At 41.6% G+C, this 24572-nt stretch overlaps 1 protein-coding gene across 5 annotated transcripts in view; it reads left to right on the top strand.

Annotated features, from left to right (window-relative positions):
• Window positions 1-24572, top strand: part of SERAC1 (serine active site containing 1) — a 564154-nt gene that overhangs the window by 190625 nt on the left and 348957 nt on the right. For all 5 annotated transcript variants that reach the window (XM_073671518.1, XM_073671517.1, XM_073671519.1 and 2 more), the window contains one exon: window positions 2068-2104. In XM_073671518.1, the coding sequence (XP_073527619.1) occupies window positions 2068-2104 (37 nt within the window). The remainder of the gene's footprint in view (window positions 1-2067; window positions 2105-24572) is intronic.

Genomic DNA, 24572 nt, shown 5'->3' with positions numbered 1-24572 from the left:
TTGAAGCTATGAACTGGCCCGCCCGTTCCTCAGACCTGAATCCGATTGAGCACATCTGGGACATCATGTCTCGCTCCATCCACCAACGTCACGTTGCACCAGAGACTGTCCAGGAGTTGGAGGATGCTTTAGTCCAGGTCTGGGAGGAGATCCCACAGGAGACCATCCGCAACCTCATCAGGAGCATGCCCAGGCATTGTAGGGAGGTCATACAGGCACGTGGAGGCCACACACAATACTCAGCCTCATCAGGAGCATGCCCAGGCGTTGTAGGGAGGTCATACAGGCACGTGGAGGCCACACACAATACTGAGCCTCATTTTGACTTGTTTTAAGGACATTACATCAAAGTTGGATCAGCCTGTAGTGTGTTTTTCCACTTTAATTTTGGGGGTGACTCCAAATCCAGGCCTCCATTGGTTAATAAATTTGATTTCCATTGATGATTTTTGTGTGATTTTGTTGTCAGCACATTCAACTTTGTACAGAACAAAGTATTCAATGAGAATATTTCATTCAGATCTAGGATGTGTTATTTGAGTGTTCCCTTTGTTTTTTTTTGAGCAGTGTGTGTGTATATAAATATATTTATTTATTGTGCATACTAATGTATGAAGATAAATTTTAAACTAATGTTGTACATGAAGAAATACTTAAAAAAATGTTACTGTATATCAGAAAGAGGACCCAGAAGATCTTGTATACAACTATAAGGGGAAAGAAGAACAAAAAGGAGCTGCTGCAGGGAAAAAGTGAATAATGTCAAAATGGCCATTGTATAAAGAAGTCATAAAACTGACAACCCATCAGTCTATATAACATGACTATTGTGTGGAAGCCACCAGTGAGATAGACATACCATCATTTGGATGTACCCATCACCAATTTTACCGGTTCAGTAAAAAGAGAGAACATGTCAGAATTCAAGTATAGCTGGAGATGTCATAGTCCCAATTAAGACCTTCAGGATATAGAGTTTGCAAGCGATAGATCCAGAATGCCTCACGTTGTTTCAGCAAACCTATTCGGTCTCCCTCTCGTCTGGGAGCTGGGATATGTTCCAGAACTTGGAACCTTAATTGTGCCACAGTGTGATTAGCTTCAGAGAAATGATAGGGCACGGGCAGAGTGATTTTTTTGCAGCGAGATACGATCACGTACCTGTTGCGTCATCTCTACCACATATATAAGTCCACACAGACACAAATGAAGTTTTGCATGTAAAAAAAACTTTGATAAGCATGCCAACCCCTGTATGCGGATAAAAGACTTTATTGCCCTTGATTATATGATTACAATGCAAACATTGTAAACATTGTCCCATTTTACCGTGTGGACAAAAACTAATTTGTTGTCTTTCTCGTGTCTGAGCCTATGTCTGCCCTTACCAATCCGTCCTGTAAATTTTTTGGCCTTTTAAAACAAGGTAAAAAGGGGTTATTAAACTCCTCAATTGTAGGGTAACCCTGAGCCAAAATGTGCCAATGTTTCCTAATCTGCCTGTGTAGTCTATAGATAAATGGGTAGAAATTGTGGACAAACACCAGACGTTTGCCCTGCCCAGGTCTTATAGATCTTGACTGTATGCTTCTATTCTTATTTAATAGATCATCAGGATAGCCCCTATCAGAAAATTTGACCTGCATTTCATTCAAACGTTGTTCGGTCACAAGTGGATCAGTCACAATTTTCCACACTTGTTTGAATTGTGAATTGATTAATGATCAGTATGGTGGTATTATCACTACTGTATAAACTAGTAATATATGGTAGTGGTATTAGTCTATTATGCTGCAATATTACTATGTCAGTATTATTATTTTTAAGTCTTATATATTGGTATTATTGGAAATTTTGTTCTTGTAATAAATCTTTATTTCCTCCAGACAAGGTAATATTAGTATTACCTTGGGAAAAGTGGTGGGGACAACATGGGCATGTTCACTTTCAAAGGCCAGGGCTGAATTTTAGTCCCAGTCCACCCCTGGTAAAATGAGTCCTGTAGTCTGAAAATGTGGTATATGTTAATACAATCCTAATATGCCATTTGCTCTTCTTTTTATTTAGGAAACATTGCCAGGATAACTGGATCACTCTTTTTAGGGTAAGTACTTTTTTCAATACATATGGTAAATGCAAACAAAATGAAATGGCAAGTATCTAAAAAGCTTTTATGGCTCTGAAAGGGGCATAAACCATATTAGTGTAGCCAATATAACTGGTTTTGCAGCACATTTTATTATAATATATTCTGCACTGTGTCAGGTATTTGTATATGATTGGTGGGTGTTTTTTTTTATTCCATCTGATTTTCATTTTTAACCTTTTTTTATATGATATATTCCCCAAAAAGGTCAGCTAGCCAGCACCATGATCATATGACCTGTCAGATTGGCTCTACCTTTATTGGATATAAAATGCTTATGTGTGTACAAAATGATATCGTATGCAACCATCATTATACAGGGTCATAAAAGCACAACACTGTAGAAGAAGGCCCATTAATGACTGCCATAAAAAAGGCTGAAGGATAGCTTTTTTTTTTTTTTTGGAACTTTAGTTTTTTTTTTATAGAAGGCACAAAATACCTTGCTTCTGTATGCACAAACCATAAAGTTAAATAAGTTGTAAAACCAAACAGCATAGCCAAAGCAATAGACGGAATCTTTTTTTACAAAAATTCAAGTAGAAAATAGCAAAAAGGCAATGGTAGTTACCAGCCAAGATGTTCAAGGAAAATGCACAAAAGGATTCAGCAAGCCCCAAAAATATTAACTAATACCTCATATTATATTTTTATGCACTGTTTTCATCTTACAGGGTGCAGCCGGGCCCATCAATGGTGACCTTGTAAATTAGGGGCTTTCACCTATGTTATGCACTGATAGGGTGTCTGGTATCCCGCCTAATCGAATAGTAGGGACGTGTAATAGGTTGCTGGCTAGGCACGGTGCTACTTCAGTGTGAATTGCGCCCTATTGCAAGTTTCATCAGTGTGCAGTTTTAGTGCTAGGCAATCACCCCCTCCATGGAGGAAGAGGTTGAGAGTGGTTGTTCATCAGCATTCTGTTCCTGTGTTACCTCCTTCTTACAAAAGGGGGCTTGCTGCATTCTGTTGTGCATTTTTCTTAAATAATTTTTACAATCGCAACAAAAAAGCTTATTTATGGTCTTAGTCATGCAATTATCTAATAAACTGTGAATCAATTCCTCACAGAATGAAAGGGGAATTTACATGAAAATCTGCCATGGTTATACATCTCAAGTACACAAATTACTTTTCCTTTTGCAAACCATCATTTTTAGGTAACGCAAAACCTAGACATGAGTGAAAAAAATGAGAAACCAAATACTTTTTATTTACTTTATCAACAAAGAATGAAGAGAAGCCCCTGAGAGTCAAACGTGCACAAACAATATGATTCTACTTTTATTGTGTACCCCTTGGTGCCACAGCAAAGTTTTTTTTGCCTTTATTTTCATTCCCATCTTCTAATAGAAGACAGTGAAGAAAACAAAGGAGCGCCAGCTAACTGGATATGCATAGTAGTATCTATCCGTATCATACAAATAAAGCCACACTCACTTTTTATGGGAGGACCAATCTGATGTTCCCCCATGTCTTTTTCCACTTTAGTAAATTACTTTACTGGACCTTCAGTAATAAAGATGAACAAGTGATATGGCCACCAATCTTCTTCAGTGTTGTAGCCCTTTTTATTCACTTTTACTTAAAATTTTGAAATATACAAAATGTATATGAACAAGATCACAATAAACAATCGGTGCATTTCAGGGATTGTGCTTTTGTCAGTGTGAAGGATCACCACCTTGCCACACGCCTGACGTTGCTAATACGTCAGACTGATCACGTGATACAGATCCACACTTTGCACCAATGTGACGTTCTGCACCCCTACCGCACACGTAAGGTCACGTTGGTACATTTTTACACAGACATCCCCTGTCCAGACAGGTTCAGGAAGGTACCAAGAGTGAGAAGTGGTGGCCCACTCAGTCACTGACATGGGATCACATTCGCTCACACCCCTAACAGGCTGAGAGGCCCCTTCCACTAGCCCCAGTGAAATAGAACCTTAACAGCCCGGTAGAGCCGCCACCAGTTCCTTTTCGATATAAGTCCCGGTCTGTTAACAGTAATTATATCGGGCCTTAAACCAGCCCCAGTAGTATGAGAGTTAACTAAACAACAGACTTGTGGATTCGTGGATTGAGATAAATGAACAGCCCAAAGTTAAATGATATATTTAATTGCCTTAAGGGCACACTAGATAATACACTATATACAAAAGGGTTATACAGATATAATGGTCAGAGATGCAAATACAACAGTGATAGGGCAAAACATATAGCCAGATTAATCATAGCAATTCCCGGTGACATCTGACCATGTGTGCATGGGGCGTCATGGGTTCCTCGGTCCTTAGCAAGATGTTACTGGACGTGATTGCCCTGTTTGAATGTGCCGCATGTATCCGAGAGAGATATAAGCTAGAGTAAGGCCATGTTGCTCTTGCTCTATCTTTTAAGGGTACCTCCCCTCTTGCCCCCTGGGCTCAATCTGAGTCTCCTCCCAGTGCCCCTGGCAGAGAATAACTTCAAAACTTCAGATGGCTCATAACTCCTTAATGGACAGTCCTAGGGAGGCAGTTCTAGCGTCATCGGATCCAGCCGGGCTCCTGCTAGCCATGGAGACTAAACATAGCCGTATTATTGGTTTCCGAATAGCTGTTCTATGCATCTCCCTATCCCTGTGTGCTAGACTGGGTTGAGACCCAAGCGGACATTCACCATGTCCTGGGGATCTCGGAAATATATTCGATGTATGGCTAGAACGTATTGCATTTCCATAATTCGGTATGAAATTCCTGTCTGTCTGCTCAGGAGACCGCATGGCTTGGGTCCACATGGCAAGCAAGTCCTTTGTTCTGAGTTGAGCAGGCTCAAGGTGTGATATCTGTCACTCACAGTCTCTTGACCCCCTTGCTGCTAGTTGTTCTGTTACAACTGCACACTGAAAGGGGGTTTATAATCCCATGCCAAATAGGATACAATGATTGACATGGAATTATATCTCATTATTCTTCACAGTCAGGATATAGCATTGATAGTTATCACACAATGTTTAAACACCCACTGTTAGTGCTTCTCTACAATCAAACTTGGTAGTAATGAAACCTCTGCCCTCCGAAACAAACTACCAGCACTGTTAAGTCACTGCTGAGGACACCAGACTTGATGCTGTGCTCTTGTAAATATAACTTTAATATTATCAAGAGGTAAGTATAACTCCAGCTTCCGAGGACATCCAATAAAATCCAAAAATCTTTATTATAAAAAAAAAAAACACAGTTTAAAAGTAGTCGCAGCTATAACACCCTGGTTGAACATGCAAATGCATTTCAGATGAAGGCGTTTCAGATGTAGCTGACTTTCCATTTGCTACATTAGTTTAAACATTATCCATCCAACTATTCCCACATTCAAAATATCAGTGACAAAATATAAAATTTAAAGAATACAATACATTAATGTCCCCAGTTATGCACAATATTATTACTTTAAATCACAATCTCAGGAGAGTGCAGTATAATGATCATCCCTCATTTTAATAATTCTAATGATGAAGGGCAACGACTCCCTTATAATAATTTTTACCTGAGTATGTAGCAGACATAAAGCTTTTTAGTACTTTTAATATACTTTTACCAGGGACAAATTAAAGCCTTTCAGTGCCAAATAGTCTAAAACTTAAGATCCAAAACATTGCCCACCCACGTAATTCTCTAAATCTGAACTATTTCCCTACTTGATCAATAGGGCTCACTATTATCATAAACCTGATATTCTAGGATAAAGTGTTTCAATCCACTATGATTCATAATCCCGTGCCTAAAATGAATCTAGGTTTATTCATGTTTTCTCTTAGAGCTCATTTAGGTATCAGTTATTTTCTCGTATGGGGAAAAGGGTCCAAGTTACATCTGTATTTTTAATCCGATTTCCATCAGAGTTTGGTACAAGTTTCATCAGTTTTTCTTGGAAAAAAATGTTTCTTCAGCTTCTCCTATTCAGCAGTCGATGAGAAACAGCTCACAGATGGAATCAGAGTGCGGTCTGATTTTTCTTATTGACCCATAGACTTGTACTGGCAAGTTTGATTGTGGTTCATGATTCTATTGACTTGTTCCCTTTAATGATTTTGAGAAAATCCATCTAACTTTATTCTGTGGATTAGTAGAGTTAAAGCTGTATCATTTTTTCATAGATTGTAAGCTTGCGAGCAGGGCCTTCTCTCCTTCTGGTATCTGTTGATTTTTGTGATTATCGTTATCCTGTAATGTCTTTTATTGTCTGTACAAGTCCCCTCCAAAATGAAAGTGCTGCGGAATATGTTGGCGCTATAAAAATAAAAATTATTATTATTATTATTGGTACAGTTTTTTCATGCATATTACTTTTTTAATGGTGCTGTCCAGTACTTTTTTGAATTGCCCCAATGTATTATTTGGCATGTAGCCATAAGTTTTTTTGTAAATACCTTTAGTTGTATGTGTTGCCTGTGAGTGGCTCTATCACTGGCCGCTCACAGGCATCACGTGACACCCGGCTGCAGCCGCCTCTGACATCCACTGATGTCACGTCAAGTTCCGGCTGCAGCTGGGCATGACTCAGGTCTGCGTTCCACGGTGGTTGCTGGGCTGTGGGCGGGGTTACCACCACGCGTTTTTCCTCTCCTGATTCATTGGGAAAGCGCGCGGTGGATACTGGGTGTGACTCGGGGGTAACCCCGCCCACAGCCCAGCATCCACATCAGGGACCGCGTCACTGATGTGAGGCATCACTTGACGTGACATCAGCGGAAGAAAAATCTAGCGGCCGCCGGGGGTCACTAGATGTCTATGAGCGGCCAGTGATAGTGCCACTCACAGGCAATACATACAACTAAAGGGAATTACAAAAACACTTACGGTCACATGCTAAATACTTTGGGGCAATTCAAAAAAAGTACTGCACAAATTCATCACTTTTTATTACATTTTTTAGTAAGCAAGATGACAAAACAACAATGTTTTTAATATTTGTTTGAATTAGAGTGAATAATTCTGCTACCAAATATATGTTACTGTTTTTTTTGTTTAGATTTTGTGTTATAAATAGGAGGAGAGGAGGTGATTTGAAATTAATATTTTATACGCTTTATTTTATTTTCATTAGGATTCATCTGGTGTGACAACCCATTTGCGATTTATGCTCAGTTGCTATTGACCAAGAGTTTGAATGAACTGTCTAGATCAGGGCCATCTGCGATTACAGCAGTTGTAGGCGCTTTAGCTGTAAAAAATATGTTACACAGCAAGTCATATATATCACATGTCACCAAAGAGTTAGAGACCCCAAAGTACTCTTTTTCTGTGTGTTTAGGTACGTCTAGGGACCATAATATGGCCCTTGTGAAAATAACCCAAATAATTATGCATGCCCAATTTTCTTTCTACCATTACATCAACTTCAAGAACTATCACCTTGCAGTAGAATATATTGCACCCTTTGAAAAGTGCCAAGATCTGAATGATATTCTCTTTAACAGTCAATGGTTTCAGTGTTATGTCTGATGACATATTAATTGATTCACTGCAGCTGCCGACATCAGACTAATTTTTAAACATACGCAAACCCTTGTAACCATTCTGTTATGCGCTTCACTGAAGGACCCAGCAAGACTAGCACCAAACCAGCAAAGGCGCAGCCACAGACGCACTTGGTACAAGCTGCCCAGCTAGCCGAGCCCTTAAGGGCCGGGAATACTCTTCACCCAGCTTCCAGTAAATGGAAGGGGCACTTGGGCAGAGCCCTTTCCAGTCTCACTGTCGCCGGACAGCTGGCATCTTGTAACGCGGCTGGTGCCAAGTCAAGGACCAGCTGAGTACCTCTGGAAGTGTAAACAAAAGAGAAAATAAGAAAACCCTGCTAAGATAGCAAAACCTAATGCTAGCACCATTCACCACCAAGCATAAAGGAAACTGCAATAAACAGTAAAGGACTGAGCAGGGAGCAGGATTATATAGCCCGCCTAATAATCAGGTGTTGATTATTTTCCAATCATCCGCAGATAGAAACTCTCTGCTAGCTTCAGCTGCAGGCTGGACAAAATCCCTCCATTGCTTATTGCTAAACAAAGCAGCATCCTGCATTGGCAACCAGGAACCATTCGTCCCATCTTCTCCAGGCAGAGAAGTCAGTGAGGGACACGGCGTCCTCACACATCCCACAGCACCAGAACTCGACGCTCCACAAGATTGGGACAGTTTCCCTTCACGTGTGGTAATACAGTCTTTGGGATCAGGACAATGACTGGGCTTGCGACTGGTGTTTTGGAGCACAGAACCAAAATTCATCACAGTACCCCTCTACCTAGGAAAGACCTCCGGGCTCTCACTACCCACCTTGTCCAGAAACCTCTTTTGAAACTCGGCGATGAGATGATTGGCATGTATATTACCTCTCTCCTCAGAACCGTACCACTTCCAATGAATCAAATACTGAATTGAGTTCTGAACTCTTTGAGAGTCCACAATACTTCCTATCTCAAATTCTTCAGTATTATCAACCAGAAGAGCTAAGACAAAGAAAATAACGATAAAGAGGCCACTAAATTTATGCAAAAACATCAAAATTTATTAGGGAGTAATGACAGGCAAAAAAGGAGGGGGTAAAGTGCAAAGTGCAGACGGAAAAAACCTTAAAGATAGCTCCACGCAGCAGCTGCCATACATGATGTATATATGTGGTGTAATTGTACCCAATCTGCAAACATGCTTGATGGGTGGTACACCAAACGGATATGAAATCAAGAGAGTATATATCAATTAATATAGATTATCCAACACGATGTACACAATATAATACTAATAAGGCCCTGTACAACTGCCAAAATTGGTTAAAAAATCTGATATATTGATATATTGCCCTTAATATTTAGCTTAGTATAGTATAATCCAAACTCATATATCAAAGAGTAGAAAAGGATCACCCAAACCTTGTATATACATACCGAGGGGTGAAGAGTAAAGAGTGTAGAAGACAGGACAGGTGCAGGGGCATACGGTGTAAGCTGCACACGTGGAGCTATCGCCCCAATGCGCGTTTCAGTTTCCTTTCGTCAGGAGGCATGGGGAAGTAGGCTTTGCAGGATTTTATAAAAGCGCCAAAGAACGCCGCAGGACCGGAAGTTACGCATCGCGTAGCCATAGAGACCGGGACGCCAGCCGGCGTCCACGTCACGTGATAGACGACGGCAGGACTAACAAGACCTGATGTCGGACGCCACCTGGAGATACAGAGAGCCAGCTGGGGCCCCGGAACTCATGGCACGCATGCGTGCACGGTCACAATTGCAGTGTGTTACGCTGTGCATATTAGAACCGTACATTCTCATATAACAGCAAGGGTGAGTTAGACTGCATCATTTATGAACCAAAATACATAGAAAAGAGCAGAAATAAATAGGGGAAAGGCACAAAAGGCCCTCCATCCTAATTGCATATCAAAATACATTGTTACAAAGACAACACATATCAATCCCATCATCACTTACTATCAAAGTATAGAACGCTTACTAAATCTCGAAAATAGATTATTACATATATATTTGCATAAGAAAATAGAAGTAAATAGGATGGGGCTGGTATAGGAGCCATAATGCATCACATGATTGTTAAGCTAAAACCACAGTGTATAATTTACAATGCATAGTATACAGTAATAACAATAATAGCAATGTACATACATCATGATATAATTGAATATATTATAATATGCTATTGATCCAAAGTGTTCATAAAGATGTTGAGACGGTTCTTTGCATTCAGAGCAAGAGCAGGTGACTGAGAAAAAGAAGGGTCCTTATCGTTAACCTTATCATTATTTTCTTTGTCTTAGCTCTTCTGGTTATTGACGATTTGGCCCTGACTTGGTCCTTTATCATGGTAGTTAAAATTTTTTGTATATACATAGATATTTAATATATGCTCCTTTAGCGGGCATATACTACCATTCCTCCATGAATTGTATTTATTAAGTATTATCAACCAGAATAGGAGGAGGAGGATTCTGGGTCACAAGCGGAGTAACCACTTTCTTTAATGTTTTGTGAAAAACATTGAGAACCCGCATAGAGGAATGCAGACCTACCCGAAAAGCCACTTTATTGACAACCGCGATAATGAGAAATGGTCCTATAAACCTGGGTGTGAGCTTAGGAGATTGGACCTTAATCTTGAGATTCTTAATAGATACCCAAACTCTGTTCCCCACTCTGAATTTGCAACCTAGCTGGTGACGCTTATTGGCCTCTTAATGCTCTCCCCTGCTTTCTTGCGATGGATGCGGGCTTTCCTCCAAACCTTCCAGAGGCAGTGGATAGTAGCAGAGATCGCTGGAAGCACATTGTTCTCTCCCACAAAACAAGAGGACCTAGGATGGAATCCTAGATTACAAAAGAAGGGAGACATCCCCAAACCCTTGTGGTGTCTGTTGTTGAGGGCGAACTCTGCCAAGTCTAAGTATGATCCCCAATGATGCTTAGTATGGGAGAAAAAACATCTAAGATAGGACTCAAGACACTAGTTGATTTGCTCTGTTTGCCCATTAGTTTGAGGATAGTATGCAGATGAAAACGAGAGTTTCGACTTGAGGTGTTTATAGAAAGCCCTCCAGAATCTGGAGATAAATATTGTCTCCGATCGTGGGTCCCAGTTTATGGGAACCCCATGTATTCTTACCACCTGAACAAGGAACAAATCCACCAAGTCCTGCGCACTGGGCAACTGAGCCAAAGGGACTAAATGGCATTGTTCAGAAAATAACCCACACCGTAGTCATACCCTTAGAGTCAGGGAGATTCCTAATGAAGTCCATGGATATGTGAGACCAAGGACATATAGGAATGGGCAAAGGGAGAAGTTTCCCTGCCAGGGCGACGCAAGACACCTTGTTCTTTGCACAGATCTCACATGCCTTAACATAAGCTTCAACATCCTTACCCAAGGAAGGCCACCAATACTTTCTGCTAAGCAGATGACAGGTCACTTCAATTTCCGGGTGGCAAGCTGTGACTGAGTCATGTCACTCTGAGTAAGCTCAACCGAAACGGCACTGGAACAAATAATTTATCAAGAGGTGTGCCATTCACTGTGCCTTAACCACCTTCCAAGCTAAATCGACAGAAGAGACTACAATGCCCTTGGAAGAATGAAATCGGTTCGGTAATCTCAGACTCACATGGACAAAGACTCCGAGAGAGGGCATCTGCCCGAACATTCTTGGTCCCAGGAAGGTAAGAGATTGAAAAATTGAATCTGGTAAAAAAACAAGGCCCATCGGGCTTTTCTCATGTAAAGCCTCTTAGCATTCTCTAAAAATTAGATTCTTATGGTCAGTAAACACCGTGAATGGGTGCTTAGCTTCTTCAAGGACATGCCTCCAATCCTCCAGCACTACTTTTATGGCAAGAAGTTCATGCTTGCCAATTTCATAATTGAGCTCTGGAGGAGAGAATTTCTAAGAATAAAAAATGCACAAGACCTCAAGTGCGTTATAGTGGTGGAACCCTGGGAGAGCTCCTACCTCAGACGCATCCACTTCCACCACAAAAACCTTATTGACATCAGGCTGGACCTAAACTGAAGCGGCGGAAAAGGCCTTCTTAAGTGTATTAAAGGTCTCCGGTCCTCAATTAGACACATCTGCCCCCTTATGGGTAAGATCGGTGAGGGGTGTCACCACCTTGGAGAAACCCTTTATAAACCTAATACTTGTCAAAACCCTTATATGTAGAGAGGAGAGAAATAGACGCAGGGCAAAAAAAACAAAGCCGTGCACTCCCAGTATATGCAAAAGGTACGAAATAATCTTTTTTAAAGTATTAACAAATAGGACACATGAAAAGGATATAAAACATTTAAAACAAAAATGTACAATAGAATCCAATAAGTAAAGGTTCAGGTATAATGACCTGCATAACCTAAGAAGCTTGCAAGGATGATAATACATACAAAATTTAGACTATATATGTAAACCACCCCCCATACTGGTGTGCAATAGAGATGACATCAAATACAACGTAGGATGATATCAAACAAGTTTGTATAAAATAAGTGATGCAGAGTAACAAGATATCCTGAGAAAATAATCCCTAATAGGCAAATGCGGGGAAAGGTTGTTAAACCTGCAAGCTGATGGACCCAAAGCGTATCGCTGCTCTTACGCAGCTTCGTCAGGGGTAGTGAATCAAGTGACCTATCTGCTTTTTTATATATGCGGTTGAGATGTACATGTGACCCTGAAAGCGGAAAGCACAGCTGAGGACCAGATAAATAATGATAGACCGAGGTACTGGTGGCTTGCATTTCAATTTGTGCAACACAGGCACCGGACATGAGCAGTGTGTCATGTCCTGTGTGCGTCATATCCGGTTTGCAATGCGCTCCAGCAAGCAATTGCGGTGAAGCACAATCGGAAATGATGTTACCTGGGAACCGGATGTGACTTCTCGCGATTCTAATATAACTATCAAGGAGGAGCCAGTGGAACGCAAACCGGAAATATCACGTCCGCTATATAAAGACCGGTATAGAGAGTACAGAAACAGGTAATTATAGTAGGAAGGTGGTAAGAATGAAAAAATATATATGTCACGAACAATGACAATAACCAACAAATATGAAAAATAAAATACAACGAATATACATGCAATAAACAAGGACCATAATAAACATAGACACACAATGAAAGGATAGTAATACATAAAATAAGACACATAGATAAATAAAAAATAGAAAATACTTACCAACCTTCAGCTAATGGGCACCCGGTTAAGTATCAGAAGCAGAAGAAATAGAGAACGACAACGTGTAAAAATCGTAGCCAAGCAGAGTCAAAGTGCCAGTCCATCAGGAACAACCCAAGGTAAGCACCAATGGACTATTATTGGGCGCGACGGAATCGAGCAAAAATATTCATCTTGATTACGATTTCAAGAGGTCACTAGTAGGGTCGGTTTTACGTAGGTTTGGTTTCATTCTTTGGAGACCCACCACTTGCAAGCATCTCGGGCTACCAGAATGAAGGTGAAGAAAGTGGGCAGCCACAGTGGAAATGGGGTTCCCCTTCCTTAAATCCTGTTACGCCAGATTAATATTAGAGACGTGCTGCTGTACTCTCTTGCGCGATTCCTGAGACGTCTGTCGCACATAGATTTTAGGACAAGAACATTTAAGGACATAATCCACATTTGACGTTCTACAATTGATAAAATGCCTAAGAAGATATTGTGCACCATCGGTGGGATTAGAGGGATTATGAGAAGGGTCACGCCTTCCAGTGGAGACATAGAGACAACCCACGTTTCCCTCTCATGGACAGAAACCATGAGATACCATCTACTGTCAATAATGATAAAAGCGATTTTTTTAAGCTCTGAAGCGAGCGATACCGAAGGAGGACGAGACGCGGCAGACGTAGCAGAAGACCGGTTGCCATGTACAACAGAGCCACCACAAAGAGGCCGAGCAGAAGGAGGGGCAAGTACTAACTCATACCGATACCCAATTGCAGATTGTTAACCTCTCCTAGCACGTTTTGACAACAAATGAGAGGTCAGTACTGCAAAAAGGACTTACTTTTTCAGCTATGGCCCCGGCCGATAAATTTACCCTACTCAAAGATTTATACCTCTTTTACAGAAAGATTGTTTTTAGGGTTATCTTCAACAAACCGGACGCGGTCTCTGGGCTCTCCACTTAAATTGACAGACCGGTCTTTTCTGATCTGCTAGGTCTCTTATGTGAAAACCAGGATAACTCATGTAGGTTGAAGTTCCCCCCATCGTTTACCCTCCAAAGTTTTACCATCTTTAACATTGGTCCAAGCGGTGTCCACCTTTTTTGAGGTGATGAAAGATAAAATTAAAAGTTTTCCTGTCAATAACTCCACTCACCAAAATTTGACACCGCGTGAAAGGTGTGCACTGTTGGGATTACAAAACAATCAGGATTTCCTAATTAAAGAGGCGGACAAGGGGGTGAACATTGTCCTGTGGCCCAGAGATATGTACATCTCTGAGGTACAGAGACAATTGAGTAACTCAATTATTATCATAAGCTTCCTTCTGATCCAACCTCAGTTTTCCTGAGTAAGCTTGAACAACTATTGTTGAGGGCATTTAGTTTGGGTATTATTACTAAACAACAAAGGGATTACATGCTTGTTAGAAAACCAATGATACCAACCTTTTATATCCTGCCCAAAATACATAAGAATTTGGAATGCCCCCCTGGAAGACCAATAGTGTCGGGCGTTGGTGGTATTTGCGAAAAATCATGTATTTATGTTGATTTCTTCTTGCATGTGTTATTTTAGACTAACACACAATTATTTTGTTTTTGATCACACCTTTTACCACCAGATTTTGGGGACGGCCATGGGTGCATGCTGTGTGCCCTCCTTTGCCAACCTTTTTATGGGTTGGTGGGAGGACATGCACGTTTACCCCAAACCCGAATTTTGCCGATATGTCTATAAATGGCTACGTTATATAGACAACATTTTTGTCATTTGGAGGGGCACTGAGTTGGAGGCTGTGACTTTTATTGAGAACCTGAATGATAATAACATCAACTTTCACTTGATGTACCAAATATCTTGTGTTTCAGTCAACTTCCTGGACCTGGAGATAAAAGTGACAGATAACTCTCTCATAACAAAATTGTTCAGAAAAGAAAAGGCCACAAATAGCCTTCTTCACTATCAAAGCTTTCACCCTTGGAATCTTAAAGATGGAATCCCAGTTGGACAGTTTTCAAGAATTACACACGTGGTCAGAATTGTTGGTACCCCTCGTTTAATGAAAGAAAAACCCACAATGGTCACAGAAATAACTTGAATCTGACAAAAGTAATAATAAATTAAAAATCTATGAAAATGAACAAATGAAAGTCTGACATTACTTTTCAACCCTGCTTTCACAGAATTAAAAAAAAAAAAATTGAACTCATGAAATAGGCCTGGACAGAAATGATGGTACTCTTGACTTAATATTTTGTTGAACAACCTTTTGAGGCAATCACTGCAATCAAACGATTCCTCTAACTGTCAATGAGATTTCTGCACTTCTCGGCAGGTATTTTGGCCCACTCCTCATAAGCAAACTGCTCCAGTTGTGTCGTGTTTGAAGGTTGCCTTTTCCAGATGGCATGTTTCAGCTCTTTACAAAGATGCTAAATAGGATTTAGGTCAGGGCTTATAGTAGGCCACTTCAGAATAGTCCAATGTTTTCCTTTTAGACATTCTTGGGTGTTTTTAGCTGTGTGTTTTGGTTCATTATCCTGTTGCAAGGCCCATGACCTGCGACTGAGACCAAGCTTTCTGACACTGGGCTGCACATTTCTCTCTAGAATCCCTTGATAGTCTTGAGATTTTGTTGTACACTGCACAGATTCAAGACACCCTGTGCCAGATGCAGCAAAGCAGCCCAAGAACATAACAGAGCCTCATCCATGTTTCACAGTAGGGACAGTGTTCTTTTCTTGATATGCTTCACTTTTCCGTCTGTGAACATAGAGCTGATGTGCCTTGCCAAAAACTTCCATTTTTGTCTGATTGTCCATAGGACATTCTCCCAGAAGCTTTGTGGCTTGTCAACATGTAGTTTGGCAAATTCCAGTCTAGCTTTATGAATTTTTTTCAACAATGGTGTTCTCCTTGGTCGTCTCCCATGAAGTCCATTTTGGATCAATCAATGACGGATGGTGCGATCTGACACTGATGTTTCTTGAGCTTGAAGTTCACCTTTAATCTCTTTAGAAGTTATCATGGGCTCTTTTGTTACCATTTGTATTATCCATCTCTTTGATTTGTCATCAATTTTGCTCCTGCAGCCATGTCCATGGAGGTTGACTACAGTCCCATGGATCTTAAATTTCTGAATAATATGTGCAACTGTAGTCACAGGAGCATCAAGCTGCTTGGAGATGGTCTTATAACCTTTACCTTTAACATGCTTGTCTATAATTTTCTTTCTAATCTCCTGAGACAACTCTTTCCTTTGCTTCCTCTGGTCCATGTTGAGTGTGGTACACACCATGTCACCAAACAGCACAGTGAGTATCTGTAGCCCTATATACAGGCCCACTGACTGATTACAAGATTGTAGACACCTGTGATGATAATTAGTGGACACAACTTGATTTAACATGTCCCTTTTGTCACATTATTTTCAGGGGTACCATCATTTCTGTCCAGGCCTATTTCATGACTTTAATTTTTAAAAAAAATTCTCTGGAAGCAGGGTTGAAAAGCAATGTCTGAAAATTTGTTCATTTTCATAGATTTTTAATTATTTCTTCTGTCAGATTCAAATTATTTCTGTGACCATTGTGGTTTTTTCTTTCATTAAATGAGGGGTACCAACAATTTTGACTACGTGTGTGAGAAACTTCTCTGATAGTCTGGATTATAGGCTGGAAGGCAGGGATCGGACTTCTAGATTTCGAGAACAGGGATATGTGACGCTCGCAAGCCCTGCCCTGGGAAGATGGGGTACTCGGAGCCGGGTCAGATGTTGAGGACAGGGATGTAGTCGTGGCCTCGACCCTTTCCGTGCCCAGGGCCGTCACATTGAAAATGATGTTAGGGCTTTCCGGGTTGAGTGGTAATTGTCGACTACGCCACCTGTGGTCCGCTGAGGCCCGGTGTCATGGCGGCTAAAGTTCTCGCTGATCCCCACAGGCGGAGCGCGGCCTCAGGGCAGGCAAGGCAGGATGAAGGGGGGGTAGTAGTGCGGGAGTAGGGACGCGGCGTCGCACGGTATGGCGCGTAATGAACAGTCCGGAGGCCATAGGGATGAATTTCCAAGGCTTTACTCACAGTTCTCATAAGCAGCGCAAGGCTTATCCCTGCTCCTCGCGGAGTCCTGCGGCCACCAGGGACGGGGGTCCGACTACCTCCGAGGAAGTCCAGTGTTTGGTAGCGTCCCTGCACCAGAGTGTTCCTGCACTACAGACTTTACCCTTTCCCGTCTGTGCTTGTGGAGGTAGGCCGGGTCTCCCTCTGACCTCCTCTCAGGTGTATGGCTCGGGTGGCAATTCCTCTCCATCCCAAGCCCAGCGGGATCCTCAGGGCCTAACCGGGCTTTCCCATCCTGGACATAGTGTACAAGGTCGGGTGTCGGGGGCCGGTACCCCTCTTGCAGCCGGAATCCCTCTGAATAGATCAGGTAGAAGAGGACAGGTGGCGTACTCCGCTCCGTCTGCATCCTCCCCGGGACCCATTTGCTAGGGAGCCACACTCTAAAGCTCCCGGGCCTTCTTGATCCTGGTCCTTGGCCGGGTCGAGACATTCCTTGTCTGCAACCTCCCTCTCGTCCCATAGATCGGGGTACGAGGGCTGTGTCCCATGCCGGTGCAGGCCCACACAGGATCTGCGCTCCCGGAGGGAAGTCACTTAACACACAGTATTTTGACAGCACAGTACGACCACTTGACAGACAGACTGTCCGAGACCACACAGGTCTGAAGGGCTGGACAGGTCCACACAGGACCAGAGCAGAACCAAGATCAAAGGACTGAAGGACCAAGATCTAAGATGGCATACTATTAAATATGAAATTAGAAGTGTCACTAACTAACTGTTCCTCCACCCACACCCACTAACTGGTTCCTACCACTTTGTGTTCCCCAGTCTCCCTGTAACCAGGGGAGCAGGACCTAGTGCATACTAGCTCCCTCTGGTGGACAAATGTGGTGTTGGATGCAAAAAGCTAGGTAACTACCATCGCACCGGACTTACCTCAGAGGAGGAACACCACACTCCATTAAAGAAGTGCAGCATTCCTGTGGCGGCCGAACCCTCAGGGGCGCCACAGATACCCTAAGTCAGTGGTCTCCAAGGTGCATTCGAAAATTTCTACCAAGTTACATAAGCTACTTTTACAACCTCGAACTAGAATGGAGGATTCTCAAATTAGATTTATTACCAGATTCAATAACCAATGGAGCCACCTGAATGAGCTACTGTGTCGACATTGGAACATCCTCAGAACAGACAAGTGCCTGTCTGGAATCGTACCTGACAGACCCCTGGTCATGGCCAGGCGTGCGCCTAGCCTCAAGGGGAAATTGTTAAGAAGCCATTACACACGCCCCACACGTAATACTTGTGGTGGCACACGCTTCAGGGGTTCTTACCCATGTGGTGTCGGCTCCGCATGTTCATATCTTTCTCCTGGAAAATTTTTTACTAATCCCACCGATCGTGCACAATATCTTCTTAGGGATTTTAGCAATTGTAGAACGTGAAATGTAGTTTATATCCTTAAATGTTCTTGTCCTAAAATCTATGTGGGACAGACGTCTCAAGAATCACGCAAGAGAGTGCAGCAGCACGTCTCTAATATTAATCTGGCGTAGCAGGATTTAAGGAAGGGCCGTCCCATTTCCACTGTGGCTGACCACTTTCTAAACTTTCATTCTGGTAGCCCGAGATGCTTGCAGATGATGGGTCTCCAAAAAATGAAACCAAACCTACGGAAAACCGACCATACTAGTGACATCTTGAGATCGGAATCAAGATGGATATTTTTGCTCGATTCCGTCGCGCCCAAAGGGATAAACGAGGAGCTTTCTTTCACGGGTTATTTGAATTAGGATATTTATATAATAGTCCATTGGTGCTTACCTTGGGTTGTTCCTGATGGACTGGCACTTTGGCTCTGCTTGGCTACGATTTTTACACGTTGTCTTTCTCTATTCCTTCTGCTTCTAATACTTAACCGGGTGCCCTTTAGCTGAAGGTTGGTAAGTATTTTCTATTTTTTATTTATCTATGTGTCTTAATTTATGTATTACTATCCTTTCATTGTGTGTCTGTTTATTATGGTCCTTGTTTATTGTATGTATATTCGTAGTATTTTATTTTCATATTTGTTGGTTGTTGTCATTGTTTGTAACTTACATATATTTTTTCATTCTTACCACCTTCATACTATAATTACCTGCTTTTGTACTCTCTTTGCCGGTCTTTATATATCGGACGCGCTATTTACGGTTTGCGTTCCACCGTATTGTTGGTGGAACGCATTCTGGCTCCTCCTTGATAGTTATATTAGGATCGCAGGACGTCACATCCGGTTCCCACATAACGTCATTCCCAGTTGCGCTCCATCGCGATCGCTTGCTGGAGCACATTGCAAACCGGATATGAGGCTCACAGGACATGACACACTGCTCATGTCCGGTGCCTGCATTCCACACATTGAAACACAAGCCACCAGTACCTCGGTCTATCATTATTTACCTGGTCCTCAGCTGTGTTTTCCGCTTTCAGGGTCACATGTACATCTCAACCACATATATAAAAAAGCAGATAGGCCACTTGATTCACTACCCCTGACGAAGATGCGTGGGAGCAGCGATACGCTTTGGGTCCAGCAGCTTGCAGGTATAGCCACCTTTCCCCCATTTGCCGATTAGGAATTATTTTCTCAGGATATCTTGTTACTCTGCATCATTTATTTGATACAAACTTGTTTTATATCATCATACTTTGTATTTGATGTCATCTCTATTGCACACCAGTATGGGGGGTCGTTTACATATATAGTCTAAATTTTGTATGTATTATCATTCTTGCATGCTTCTTAGGTTATGCAGGTCATTATACCTGAACCTTTATTTATTGGATTCTATTGTACATTTTTTTTTTAAATGTTTTTATGTCCTTTTCATGTGTCCTATTTGTTAATACTTTAATAAATATTATTTTGTACCTTTTGCATATACTGGGAGTGCACGTCTTTGGTTTTTTTGCTCTCCTCTCTACATATAGTGGTTCACATATAGGGTTCCTGTAGCACCCCATAACATCTATGCTTGTATTGCATGTAAAATCTAGCAGTTCCCACCCGTCTATCTATATTCTCTAATTGTCAAAACCTAAAACCGCTGCAATCCCTTGAAGTTAACAGGTTGTGCCCACTCCAACATCACCCTCACTTTCTAGAGGTCCATCCGAAACCCCGTAGGGGACAGAATGAGTCCCAGGAACCCCAACTCCTGCACTTAGAACACACATTTTTCTTTTTTGACAAAGAAAATGATCCTCCAATCTTTTCAGGACAGTGCACACATGGTCCCTATGTGCAGCCAGGTTTCTGGAGAAGATGAGGATATTATCGATGTAAACAATAACACAAATACCCCAAATATCACGGGAAATATCATTTACAAGCGCTTGAAACACAGCTGAAGCATTACAGAGCCTAAAGGGTGTGACACAATACTCATAAGCGCTTGTGCAGTGAAAGTAAAAAAAAAAAAAAAGTTAATAAATATTTCAATAAAAATATCAAACACATTATACTCACCTACAACTAATCGCCGATGGTCTTGTCCCATGTAAAAAAAAAATAATAATAAACCACCATAATCCTCACCTATCCACCGTAGTCCCGAGTGTCCCACGCAGATCTCATGACTAGGACAGCCACATCGTGAGATGTGACCACTCTATTCAGCAGCTGGTGATAAACTAACAGGAGCGCCATCGCTTATGCAGTGTACAGCGCTGAGCTACAGAGAGAGAGGTCACACGAGTACATCAACTGATGCGCTCATGTGACCTCACGTACTGCACCTCCGCATGAGATTTTTCTCACGCAGCCGTGGTGCCGTAAGTGAGGTCACACTGAGTGATTACACTCCTTTTTTTCAGTGTACAGCCTGCTGATGTGACTGTACTACAAGTGATCGCTGTGGGACACTCGGACTCATGTTATCACGGCGGACAGATGAGGGATATGTTTTTTCTTTATTTTTTACAGGTGACAATGGCTTCAGCGGATTAGTCGAATTGAGTATACAGTGTTTTTTAAGTCTTTTTCCCTCTGCCCAGGCTATAAACATTAGCCCCAGCTGTCCGCTTAACCTCTGCTGCTTAATAAAATTATGGGGAATCACATTCCATTTTTTTGTGAAATCTAATCATTTATTAATAAATTACATGTACAATAAGGTACACACGCAAAGCACTGATTATATATCTCACATATTTCTATCTATCCATCTATGTATACATCTATCAAGGAAATAATTATTTGATCCCTTGCTGTTTCTGTAAGTTTGCCTACTGACAAATACATGAACAGTCTATAATTTCAAGGGTAGGTTAATTTTAACATTGAGAGATAGAATATTAAAAAAAAAAAAAAAAAAAAAACAGAAAATCACATTGTATGAATTAGATAAATTTATTTGCATTTTGCAGTCAGAAATAAGTATTTGATCCCCTACAAACCATGATGAGTTCTGGCTCCTACAGACCAGTTAGACGCTCCTAATCAACTCGTTACCTGCATTAAAGACAGCTGTCTTACATAGTCACCTGTATAAAAGACTACTGTCCACAGACTCAATTAATCAGTCCGACTCTAACCTCTACAATGTGGGCAAGATCAAAGAGCTTTCTAAGGATGTCAGGGACAAGATCATAGACCTGCACAAAGCTGGATTGGGCTACAAAACCATAAGTAAGATGCTGGGTGAGAAGGAGACAACTGTTGGTGCAATAGTAAGGAAATGGAAGAAATACAAAATGTCTGTCAATCGACATCAATCTGCGGCACCATGCAAAATCTCACCTCGTGGGGTATCCTTGATCATGAGGAAGGTGAGAGATCAGCCTAAAACTACACGGGGGGGAACTTGTTAATGATCTCAAGGCAGCTGTAACCACAGTCACCAATAAAACCATTGGTAACAAATTACGCCTTAAAGGTTTAAAATCCTGCAGTGCTCGCAAGGTCCCCCTGCTCAAGAAGGCACATGTGCAGGCCCGTCTGAAGTTTGCCTATGAACACCTGAATGATTCTGTGAGTTATTGGGAGAAGGTGCTGTGGTCAGATGAGACAAAAATTTAGTTCTTTGGCATTAACTCAACTCGCCATGTTTGGAGGAAGAAGAAAGGTGAGTACAACCCTAAGAACATCGTCCCAAGCATGGTGGAGGAAACATACTTTGGGGGTGCTTTTCTGCAAAGGGGACAAGACGAATGCACCGTACTGTAGGGAAGATGCATGGGGTCATGTATCACGAGATTTTGGCCAACAACCTCCTTCCCTCAGTAAGAACATTGAAGATGGGTCGTGGCTGGGTCTTCCAGCAAGACAACGACCCAAAGCATACAGCCAAGACATTACCTCAACTCGCCGTGTTTGGAGGAAGAAAAATGCTGCCTATGACCCAAAGAACACCGTCCCCACTGTGAAGCATGGAGGTGGAAACATTATGTTTTGGGAGTGTTTCTCTGCTAAGGGCACAGGACTACTTCACAGCATCAATGGGAGAATGGATGGAGCCATGTACCGTAAAATCCTGAGTGACAGCCTCCTTCCCTCCGCCAGGACTTTAAAAATGGGTGGTGGCTGGGTCTTTCAGCAAGACAGTGACCCAATACATACAGCCAAGGTAACAAAGGAGTGCCTCAAAAAGAAGTACATTATGGTCATGGAGTGGCCTAGGGAGTCTCCAGACCTTAATCCCTTAGAAAACTTATGGAGGGAGTTGAAGCTCCAAGTTGCCAAGCGACAGCCTCAAAATTTGAATGATTTAGAGATGATCTGCAAAGAGGAGTGGACTAAAATTCCTCCTGACATGTGCGCAACCTTCATCATCAACTACAAAAAACGTCTGACTTTGCCAACAAGGGTTTTTCCACCAAGTATTAAGTGTTGTTTTCCAGAGGAATCAAATACTTATTTCTCACTGCAAAATGCAAATAAACTTATCTAATTTATACAATGTGATTTTCTTGATTTTTTTTTAGATATTCTGTCTCTCAATGTTAAATTAACCTACCCTTAAAATTATAGACTGTTCATGTCTTTGTCAGTGGGCAAACTTACAAAAACAGCAAGTGATCAAATACTTATTTTCTTCACTGTATATGGAGAAATAGATATGTGATGGATACAGTTGAAACCAGAAGTTTACATACAGTACACTATATAAAAAGACACATATGCATGTTTTTCTCAATATCTGACATGAAATCAGAATAAACCTTTCCCGTTTTAGGTCAATTAAGATTACCATAACTTTTAATATTTGCCAAATGCCAGAATAATGAGAGAGAGAATGATTTTTATTACTTACTGCAAAGTCAAAAGTTTACATACACTAAAATTACTACCAAATTACTACCAATTCTGGACTGCCCATATGATGTTGTCATGTGCTTGGAAGCTTCAGATAGTTTTTTTTGCAACATCTGATTTAATTAGAGAGACACCTGTAGATGTATTTTAATGCACACCTGAAACACACTGCTTCTGTGTGTAGCATCATGGGAAAGTCTAAAGAAATCAGCCAAGATGTCAGGAAGGGAATTGTGGACTTGCACAAGTCTGGCTTATCCTTGGGTACAATTTCAAGATACCTGAAGGTGCCTCGTTCATCTGTACAAACAATTATACGCAAGTACAAACAAGCCATCATACCGCTCACGAAGGAGACGGGTTCTGTGTCCCAGAGATGAACGTGCTTTGGTCCGACATGCGCATATCAACCCAAGTATAAAATCAAAAGACCTTGTGTAGATTATGGCCGAAGCTGGTAAGATTGTGTCAACATGGGCTGAAAGGCCACTCTGCCAGGAAAAAGCCATTACTCCAACAGAAAAATAAGAAAGCCAGATTAATTGAAAATTTATGGGCAAAGCTGAAAAGTTAGGTGCAAATAAGGCGACCTACAAACCTGGATCAATTACATCAGTTTTGTCTAGAGGAATGGGCCCAAATTCCAACCAACTATTGTGAGAAGCTTGTGGAAGAATATCCCAAATGTTTGACTGAAGTTATTCAGTTTAAGGGCAATGGTACCAAATACTAATGAAATGTACAATACAGACCAAAATTTTGGACACACCTTCTCATTTAAAGATTTTTCTGTATTTTCATGACTATGAAAATTGTACATTCACACTGAAGGCATCAAAACTATGAATTAACACATGTGGAATTATATACTTAACAAAAAAGTGTGAAACAACTGAAAATATGTCTTATATTCTAGGTTCTTCAAAGTAGCCACATTTTGCTTTGATGACTGCTTTGCACACTCTTGGCATTCTCTTGATGAGCTTCAAGAGGTAGTCACCGAAAATGGTCTTCCAACAATCTTGAAGGAGTTCCCAGAGATGCTTAGCACTTGTTGGCCCTTTTGCCTTCACTCACCCCAAACCATCTTGATTGGGTTCAGGTCTGGTGACTGGAGGCCAGGTAATCTGGTGTAGCACCCCATCACTCTCCTTCTTGGTCAAATAGCCCTTACACAGCCTGGAGGTGTGTTTGGGGTCATTGTCCTGTTGAAAAACAAATGATGGTCCAACTAAACGCAAACCGGATGGAATAGCATGCCGCTGCAAGATGCTATGTGTAACATCCCTGGCGGTGTGCTGGCATGGCTTACCACCTACCACCATGCAAGACCGCCATCTTG

Source organism: Phyllobates terribilis, unplaced genomic scaffold, assembly GCF_046119375.1.
Source record: "Phyllobates terribilis strain yellow unplaced genomic scaffold, ASM4611937v1 Scaffold_3__8_contigs__length_932513732, whole genome shotgun sequence".
Classification (NCBI taxonomy): domain Eukaryota; kingdom Metazoa; phylum Chordata; class Amphibia; order Anura; family Dendrobatidae; genus Phyllobates; species Phyllobates terribilis.
The sequence above is the reverse complement of the archived record's forward strand: the minus strand, read 5'-3'. Positions and strand labels throughout refer to the sequence as shown.